Here is a 9,791-nt window from a genome sequence, read left to right as displayed (position 1 = left end):
TTTGAAAGACTCGCCTTTATACAAAACGGTAGTGCCCCAAGTGTTACGGAAGGATGACAACAAAACTAAAAATATACACTGTCAACAATACCAGCAAAGTTGTAGGGAACGTTTCCATGGATCCGAGATTCCCGTTGTCACATAGAAGCCCCTAGTTTAGCCATCTTGCGTCAGCGCAGTTTCCCTAATTTTAGACTTGAGAAGTGTAACCGGACCCTCTCCGCTTCAGACCCCGTCATAGTCAACGATTGAAGTTTGAATTCACCCCACCGTGAATTCGAAGGATTTGATGTGTCACACAGCATACTTTCGGTACTCTCTCACTTCAGTCGACCGCGTCGGGGTGGCGTCGTCGTATTGGAATGCGCAAAGCTTGCCAAAAACGACATCACAGTTACGCGCAGTGATGTGAACAAAACATATTAATAAACTACTATTAATACTAACTATTAATATTGCTTCTCAAGTGCAGTAAAGTTCCGCCCACAAACATATTCTATTTGCCTTTATTGTCCACAATATATATATATATATATTTAAAATTATTATCATTTATTTATAAAGGAGGTTATGGCGTGCGGTGTAACCTCTGGTGTAGGCTACCTATCCATGCGCTATACAAAAACAAAAATAATATATCAATGTGAGGTAATTACGTAGGCCGGGACGATGTGCATTCAAGATCAACAAAAACAATTGTAATGGTATGCTGTTATTATCTACGAACAAGATGTGCTCACATTCACTCAAAAAGTTTTAGTAGGCCTATGATTTAGTCACACCAGACCACTAAAACAACATCAATCCTCCTACCTCATGTTGGGAAAAAAGACTTGGCCTACAGACTTTTCAAGTGTGTAAAAGTTGAATGTATGCAGACAAACCTTATGATCCTTCAGTTTCCACACATTCACTGTGCTCAAAAACGTCACAAAAACAGCATGCATAACATAATTATTGCTTAAAGATCACTATTAATTAGTATTTAGGATGAGGCAACACAGTTGATATTAGACATATTGTATTGATTTTAACATCATGTGAGCAATTGTGGGCCTGACCTGGATGGAATCCAGTTACATCAGACACAGTGTCGCTGATGAGGCTATGTGGGCTTGAAATAGACATTACACACTTCTCAGAGACTTCATTGCACTCCATTTCACCCAGCTACCATTTGTCATTGAATGTCAACTGAAGTCAAGCTCATGAGAGACGCACTTGATACATATTAATGACCTGATGTTTGTCCTGGAACTTTCCAAGTTGTTACTTGTGTAGTTTTAAGGCTTTAGGCATGCATTTGTAGGCCTATGCTTTTTACTTTACTTCAATTTGTATTATAGACGAATATAGGAGACTACTTATGTCCATCGTGATATTATAATATTGTATAGAAATAGCCTATGCTCTGGAACTTAGGAAGTAGACTATTATAGGAAACTATAAACCAATATGAATTGAACATTCAAATCTGTATTCAGAACAGCCCTCATGAAAGTGTTATATCACCTTTGACTTCAGTTGCTGAAAGACATTGTTAACATTCGACTGCTACTTTAAACCAAAAGAGTCGAGCATGTAATGAGTAGATCTACCCAGTAGAGAGCAGTCCTGAACTTGAACTGAGATGGAGAGGCATCCAACTGCAGCCAACACTCGCCTGTCACTAAACTCATCCCTGACTAAATGGCCCCTGACTAGGGTCAAATTTTAGTCAGGGGCTAATGACAGGCCAGTCTCCGGGTCTGCAGCTGGATACTATTTGGTCAGGAGCATTAGCATTCAAACTGAAGATAGTACCGTTATTCGACACTTGGGGGAGACATTAGTCATGAGATGGGGTATCCGCACAGGCCAGGCGTAATGTTGGACACAATGAAACACTTCTACCAGTAGGCCTACAGTAGCTATGTAAAGCAACATTGTTACATATTCTGCGACGAACAGGCCAATAGGCAATAATGGCCTTTTATATTGACAGCAATATATGTATTCCTACCCCCCACGGCCCTATAGGCATATCTGTAGTCGGATACTACAGCACCAACATGTAGCCTCGTTATTGCTATAAAAGGCCTGTTTGGCAAACCCAATCAAGTTAAAGAGATGTTTGGCTCATGATTCGCTTGAAAACATAGACTAATCGTAAACACAATTTAGTTTGGTGTCAATTGGCGACGTAGTTCATAGTCCCAATACATGGGCTGTTGTTGAGCACTGCGCTTGAGTTGATCATGTTGCTGTCACCGAAGACTGCAGAGGAAGGCTACTAGGCTAGATCAATCATCAAATAGCTCATGAACTACCGTTCAATTAGTTTATGGATATTCGGATCAGATTTGGATCATCGTTGATCACTGAACAAAGATCCAGTTGTCAAAATCACCACAATTGATCCCACAATAACCGAAGCATTGTATCGGCCGATCTAACTCGCATCTGTCATTGTTGTCCATTTCGTCTGTGATCTGGGATAATGAATAATGTTTTTGGCCTTTAATAGTCTATGTAACAGAACTACACGTCAACTCAGATGATCGAAACGACGCACAGAGCAGCATACATAGACTCACACAATCAGTTCCACATACATTGTATCATTCCATGGAGCATCTCGTCAAGCAAAACAAACCACTGAATCACAGTATCATATTTTGGAAATCGCTCTAAAATATAATTCATTGCATGTAGCGTAATGTAATGTAAGTCACACTGGCAGTCCTATACCCTGACAGCTAATCCTTCGGTTGTTACAACCTGGCTGTACATGCTGCAGTAGCCTACTTAACGCAATGCAATTAAATATTTATTTGTGATCATAACTTAGTTTAAGGCTACCCTTGTGTTGCAGTTGCTCCGTGAGTCGTGAGACTGTATCCGTCAGTGTGAGAGCCATGCTGATGTCAGATATTTTCCTCTTCCCTCTAAAAGTGGGAGGATCTTTGAGCGTTGAGTCACGCAGCTGTCAAAGATAGCTGTCACCCAGTTTCATGATCAAACACACATTGAATGAGAAAGGCTTTCGCCAAGTCGAACGGCGGATCGCAGGTATAGCCAGCCGACCCAAACTATTGCGTCTCAAACAAATGAAAACGCCGACAAACGATTGACAAATAGGAAATCAATGAACGAAGAACATTTTAACCATTTGGAATACATCAACGTGTGGGATTTCTCGAGAAAAAGGGCTGTTACCAAGGACTGAAATCAAGGGGGGGAAATACTGCGCTCCTCTCGTTGCCAACGTCAAAAGGGGATTTTTTTAACGGACATGAAGACAAAAAAGGGTAGGATGCCTTTATCATCCGTGTGCTGGTTTTCATACTTGTGCACGCTTGTTGCATAAATGTAGATTTTGCGCAGATACAGAATCGAACTGTTTGCTCTATTGCAAGCCATGCAGTCTATTGTTTCAGCTCCAGACAAAACAGGATTTTTTTTCTCCCATGTGCTGGCGGGCTGTCAAAATTGATTGGTTTGCGAATGTACGAATTTCAGATTCAAGCTGTTTTCTTTTTACAACTGTGAGGAATTGTAACGTTATGTTGTTTATCACAGCCATTTTGTTTTGTGTTTACATTGACTTTATAGTGGACTTTTAAAACTTTCCTCAATCTTAGTGAACTATAGACAAACTTCTCAATGGTCAATTTGTTCTGAAAAGATAAACGTTGAATGCATGACAAATACTTCACAACGAATTTAGTTGAAATGTATCATTGTCTGAAACTGCCAACCTATGTCCAGACGTAGACAAAGTTTCCTGTACTACTTTGGCAACATCGTGTCCTATTATTCCTCAGTCTTTACAGTGTGCATTCCCGAAGTTAGACAATTGAACATAATTAATTCAATTTCATAGGGAACAACTGAAGTATAAGTATACGTTTTTCTTTTCTAAATTTGGAGCAGCAACGTTCAATCCTGACCTCCTTTGTGAAGTTGCTGTTTGCTTTCATTCTGCGAGCCTGCTCTGCTCACATTCTTCGACCTCGTGTTACAGACCACACAATAGAACTCCTTCCACACGTTGTTTAAACGTACACAATCCATTGCGTCTTGGTCACAAAATAACAAATTCATTTGAATATGTGTTGTAGATTTGAATAAAGTAATAATTTAATCAGCACTCTCAAAGAAATCAATCATTTACATTGAAAGAACAGGTCGACGACCAAGATTCTTTTGTTTAGTCTCGAGACGCTGATTTTTGCAACAGGTTCCCCCTCCCCCTTCCCCCGTCCCCAGTCCCGGCCTACGTAATTGTGAGTTTGACTTGAGAAGTTTCTTATCCATTTCCCACCACTTTATGACAAGGCCAGACCATTGATATATATGAGCCAGACTAGTGAGATCTTGTAACATTTAAATAGTTTCACACTATTCAAGAGCCATAGTTAGTTATTTTTTATTGTATGTTTATTTATAAGATAATAAGGAAATAAGAGAAGTATGACCTAAAATGTCAATCCCACAATAAGGATAATTGACTAATAATCACACAACATCCTCATAAAAGGTTTAGATGTAAATAATAGTTGTTCTTGTGAGGGAAATGTGTTTGCTCTGGTGATGATGACTATCTCTCGGTTGTCATGAACCCTGGCACGGCTTCTTGCACCCTCTCAGTGTGGAAACATGAATGTGTGTTTGCACTGTACAGTAAGGGCCTCAGCATTTGTTGAGGCAGGTTTTATAACTGACACTGCGTTGGTGCAGCCTTTGTGACGTCCCCGGCCCTCTCCCCCGCCTCTCCCTGCATGAATCACATGGCTGAACTTGACAGCTTGCCTCTGACACATCAGCTGCCTCCCAGACAGCTAGCGTTTGGCAGACGGCTGGTACACTGCAGGCTAGAGACAGACAAGGGGAATATTCTGTCTTTCTCTCATACATTCTTTTCCTCTATACACACACATAGGCATGATGATGTTGTCAGGGAGTGAGACGGATGATGAGGACAGCATGGAGGTCCCCCTGGACCTGTCATCGAGCACCGGAGGCAGTGGGAAGAGGAAACGGAGAGGGAACCTGCCCAAGGAGTCAGTGCAGCTGCTAAGGGACTGGCTGTATGACCACCGCTACAATGCCTACCCCTCGGAGCAGGAGAAAGCCCTCCTCTCCCAGCAGACACAGCTCTCCACACTGCAGGTAAGAACCCACCTAATAAACTGTTCCTTCTGATGGCTGGTAGAGGCAAACAATGACGGTGTCTTTGTTGTAACATCCTGCTTTATGACACATGAACAGACATGACACATGGACAATGAATAGGCAGGCCTTCAAGGAAGCTTGATAAGTTTCAACATTTTAGTTTTGTACAGCCTCAAGTGAAATGACATAGTGACTGGAAAGGAACCGAGCCCACAGCTCGCTCGCTCACTGTGGTGCGGTGTGGGATTGGCTGAAGCACTCAGGCAGGAATTTCCCTCCCTCCAGCCCAGCTGTCTGGGAACAATACCGATTCATTTACATAGTAAGAGCTACAGGCCTTTCTGAGCCATCCATGCCCAACAATAGACTTAGGGAGAGAAAGAAAGAGAGAAGACATTAGATGACAATAGCATGTGAAGCGGTAAAGGCTAGCAAAGTAATATACTTTGACTTTAAAAAGTATGAATTTCCAAGTAACACAATTAGCACAACTAAACTGACCCAGATCCTCTCCTTATCTACATAGCTATTTAATTATAATTTAAAAAAAAGTTCCCTCTCTCACTTTTGCTTGGTAGGTGTTTAAGTGCACATTTTGGACACTATAGAGAGACTCATGTAACCTACCAGTATGTCAAATTAGTGACTTTCTTTCTAAAATAATTGATCTCTATTTTTCAAGGAGACATTCCATATAATCTGACGGAACAACTCTGTTCCCCTCCTTTTAAGGTTTGCAACTGGTTCATCAACGCACGCCGGCGGCTGCTCCCGGAGTTGCTCCGGAAAGATGGTAAAGACCCCAATCAGTTTACCATCTCCCGGAAAGGCAGTAAGACAGGGGATGGCTTCTCTGACAGCTCCCAGTCCCCCAAACATGCCACCACGGCCACAGGCATAGATGAGAGCTACGACAAGCGGGCCCTCAGCCCATCCAGCTTCGAGCCTGCCATCCCCAGTGTCCTGAGAAAGGCCATGTCCCCCATGATGCCCTCCTCCACATCCTCCTCCCCGGGGCCCATGCCCCCCCGGCCCTCTGTCATCTGTCACACCACCATCACCACAGCCATGCAGAGCGCCCCCCCCTCCCTCCCCTGCTTCCTGAGTATGAACACAGAGAGGGCAGCTGACCTGCTGCATTCCGCTGAGGCTCTGGGGCTCTTCAGGTGCAAAGAGGAGAGGCTGGGTGGCCCAGAAATGACAACCACTACCACTACCCCCACCACAGAGGGTAACCTGAGCCCTCGCAGTGGGCTGTTCAACACCCCTCCCCCCACCCCACCCGACCTCACACAGGACTTCAGCGGCTTCCAGCTCTTGGTGGATGTGGCCCTCAAACGAGCGGCCGAGATGGAGCTGCAAGCCAAACAACTGGTGTCTTAAAGGGGAGAGAGAGAGAGAGAGAGATTCAAAACAGTTGTTTCCCAGGAGAAACAAATCTGTGAGTTCAGTGACTTTACCGAACAGAGAACAAACCTTCACGAAAGCCGATCATTTCTATTTTTGATATACCAATCAAATTGATGAGGATGTATTTGTAAAAACAAAAAACTGTATCAAGGTGCCTTGACTGTTAGTTCTTTTTTACTTTGTATATGTACGTATGTATCTGTATGTGTATCTTTTTTGCACATTGGGGACCAAAAATGTTATTGGACAAAAGCTGCCTGTCTTGCGACTTTCCTTCATAATTCTTTTGAGAAAGGCATGAGGGCGTTTAAGTGTTCTGCCGTGAGGGGAAGGTCGGTTCTCCCCTCATCTTCAAATCATTCTCCAACGAGATTGGTCATTTCCAGATGTGTTTCATGTTTTACATTTCAGCGATCAGCTTGTGATTGGTCTGCCTCGTTCTTTTGCACAATAGGGCAGAGGGAGATCATCTCAGTGTCTTAAACATACTTTGCTCTTGGCATCTATGATGAACTTATTCACTACTGTAGTCAGTGTTTTCATGATAAGAGTATAGTTTTGTTTTCTTATTTTTTGTTACTTTTCTTTGCTATTTTAAACGAAAACCTCTACTTTGTTTGATTAAAGTTCAGATGAACATGTAGCAGATTCTTAGTCTGAGCCTTCCTGTCTGTGTAGCGATGGCCAGTGAACTGAAAGAATAACACTAATAGGTTTGTTTTGCATTTCTTTTATCACAACCAGACAAAGATAGCATTTTGAAATCACCAAAAAAGCGTTTTATGTACAAAAGGACCATGTGTATAGCTAATGTGACATGATGCCCAATGATGTGATTTCTTTTCATATTGTGCAATGTTTGTGGCAAATAGGTGTCACATGGGATTTAAATAAAGTTTTGTTTTCTACAAACATTCTCAGCGTTCTACTGTTAAACCTTTTTTTTTTTAAATATTTTTGGCTTGTTACACAGACACACACACTTATTCTCACATGGAAGTTGGTCCATCTGTACAGTATAAGGATTGCTTGCTAGTAGAATCGCATAAACATGCAACACAGAAGTACAGATGAGGTATATCATACATGTTTGCCCAGAAATACTCAAAAGGTTATTTAATTAAATTGAGTAATAAAAGGTGAAATGTGGACAGAAATAGCCCATTGATGGAGACATGCTTCTACAGGCTGTGTCGTGAGGCATCCTCAGACATTCCTGTGTGTGAGGTTTAGAAGAGCTTCAAGCAATAAGCATAATCCTGCATAAATTAGCGGAGGCAAACAGCAGACGTCAACTGTTTCCTGCCAAGAGGAGGTTCAATGTGTGGCTTTGTCTCAATACACTCAATGCAGACAGATTAAGACAGAGAGGATCCTGGGTATTCATGGTTTTTCAGGGCTGGACAGACAGCTGTTACCCTGAGTTCTTGCTACAATCCTAGGCATGGATTCTATTGACCTTAATAAGATTTTGTTCTCTACTTTGACCAAGACAATCACTCTTGCATACACACCTTTGATGTAGTATTAAACAATTATATGTCTATATAATTATACAGATCATACTTATTGCAGGGGTGGGGTCAATTTTAATTTTAATTTACTCAAAACAAGAAGTAAATTGTAATTCAATTCATTAAGTCAAATTGGCCTATTGTTTTCCATGAAGATTTTTCAAATTTGTGAATTTAATTTCAATTCACTTCTTGCATTGAATTGAATGCACCGCAGCCTGTCGGCAGACATACTGGTGGAGGTCCCACCCTGGAACACTGATCAGGATCATGACAGACCTCCAGTAACAGAGGAGAGAGACATCTGATGGAGAGACCCAGGGCTGAGGAGGGCGAGTGTGTCAGACTCAGCTCCCCGGTTCCCCTCTGGGCTCTGGCCACTGAGGTCAGCCTGCTAGCTCTGAGGTTGATTGATGTGTTAGTGACGAATCACCACACACTACATGTGTAGGAGGAGTGATGAGGCTAAGCCAAGGCCAAAACAGCCATCTAATTATGGGGATCAGCCTCTGAAGGAGGGAAATGCCTTAAAAACTTTAATCTGTGTAATTATGCTTAGTGAAAACACATGTGTAGCATGCTTTGGAATAAACACATTGACAATATGCTGATGGCATTAAAGTTTTTAATGCTGATCGATTTTCCTACACGTGCCATAACATCAACAGTGTAATAACATTAATTACAAAATGTATATCTGCTTAATATGTTATTTTGTTGTTTTTTACATTTACATACTGTAGGGAAACATTCATTTATATACAGGTTCATTTGAATGGTTATCTGCTTATAACTACATCACACGCCTCTCAGAATCACCAGGATTGTGGAAGAGTCTATAGTTTGGCAATTACCCACAATCCAACATTCTGTTTTGAATTCCAACCCCTGTAATGCAAGGGCATATTGATATGTTGATATAATAAACATAAGTAACTAGAATTTAAATGACAATTCAATGAATTTGATTAAGGTGATGAAAATAAAAAAAACAATTTGTATCAAAATAACCTTACCCTAAAGGTAGGACTATAATTCTTATACTTTTAAGATTCATTACATAACTAAAGAAAATAAAAACCATACAGTACAGTATACTTCATCACAAGAGTTCCATCACAAACAAATTTGACTTTTCTCTTTGACAACTTCAGCAAAGAACACTTTCATTATTTTCCCTCTCTTCATGATAATTGAAAGAGGTTATTTCTAGATGGTTATCTGGGATTATATCCTATACTGTAGTGTTAACCAATGTCACAAAATGTAAAACTTTGCAAATACGTATCAATATAGCTTACTAACACCCAAAAACCTCAACATTCTCTAAACAAGACCACAGTCTGTGAAAGTAAATGTTCTCAAGATTGTCTCCTCATTCAAACAGCTGATAAAAGAAACACAAACTGATTGGGGTTGCAGAAAAGTATTGATGTCCTTTCCCACAGGAATCAATCACAAAAGTTTATCTAAACCATTACGCCAATTATACTATTCCCTTTACTTCACCTCACAAAATTTCATTTTGACAGGGTTTATTTACAGTATGAGACAAAGCCTATTTATGGGTTACGCACGCACGCACACACACACACACACACACACACACACACATACACACACACACACATACACACACACACACACTCTATAATTTTCTTCCCCTGAGGCTGTTTTGTGCTCGACTATCACATTGTAAATTAAGGCTGA

At 41.1% G+C, this 9,791-nt stretch overlaps 1 protein-coding gene across 1 annotated transcript; it reads left to right on the top strand.

Annotated features, from left to right (window-relative positions):
• The first annotated feature begins 3,025 nt into the window (after positions 1-3,025).
• On the top strand, positions 3,026-7,475 carry tgif1 (TGFB-induced factor homeobox 1). The gene is made up of 3 exons (XM_083683114.1): positions 3,026-3,290; positions 4,925-5,154; positions 5,890-7,475. Exons 1-3 carry the CDS (start codon positions 3,275-3,277, stop codon positions 6,538-6,540), a joined length of 897 nt encoding a protein of 298 aa, XP_083539240.1. The 5' UTR covers positions 3,026-3,274; the 3' UTR covers positions 6,541-7,475.
• The last annotated feature ends 2,316 nt before the right edge of the window (positions 7,476-9,791 follow it).

Source organism: Argentina silus (genome assembly GCF_951799395.1).
Source record: "Argentina silus genome assembly, chromosome: 1".
Classification (NCBI taxonomy): domain Eukaryota; kingdom Metazoa; phylum Chordata; class Actinopteri; order Argentiniformes; family Argentinidae; genus Argentina; species Argentina silus.
The sequence above is the reverse complement of the archived record's forward strand: the minus strand, read 5'-3'. Positions and strand labels throughout refer to the sequence as shown.

What these genes read in the sequence shown, in the direction of transcription:
- tgif1 (XM_083683114.1), top strand. An exon ending in CACAGCTCTCCACACTGCAG is followed by an intron (nt 5,155 to 5,889) that starts GTAAGAACCCAC and finishes CCTCCTTTTAAG; the next exon opens with GTTTGCAACTGGTTCATCAA.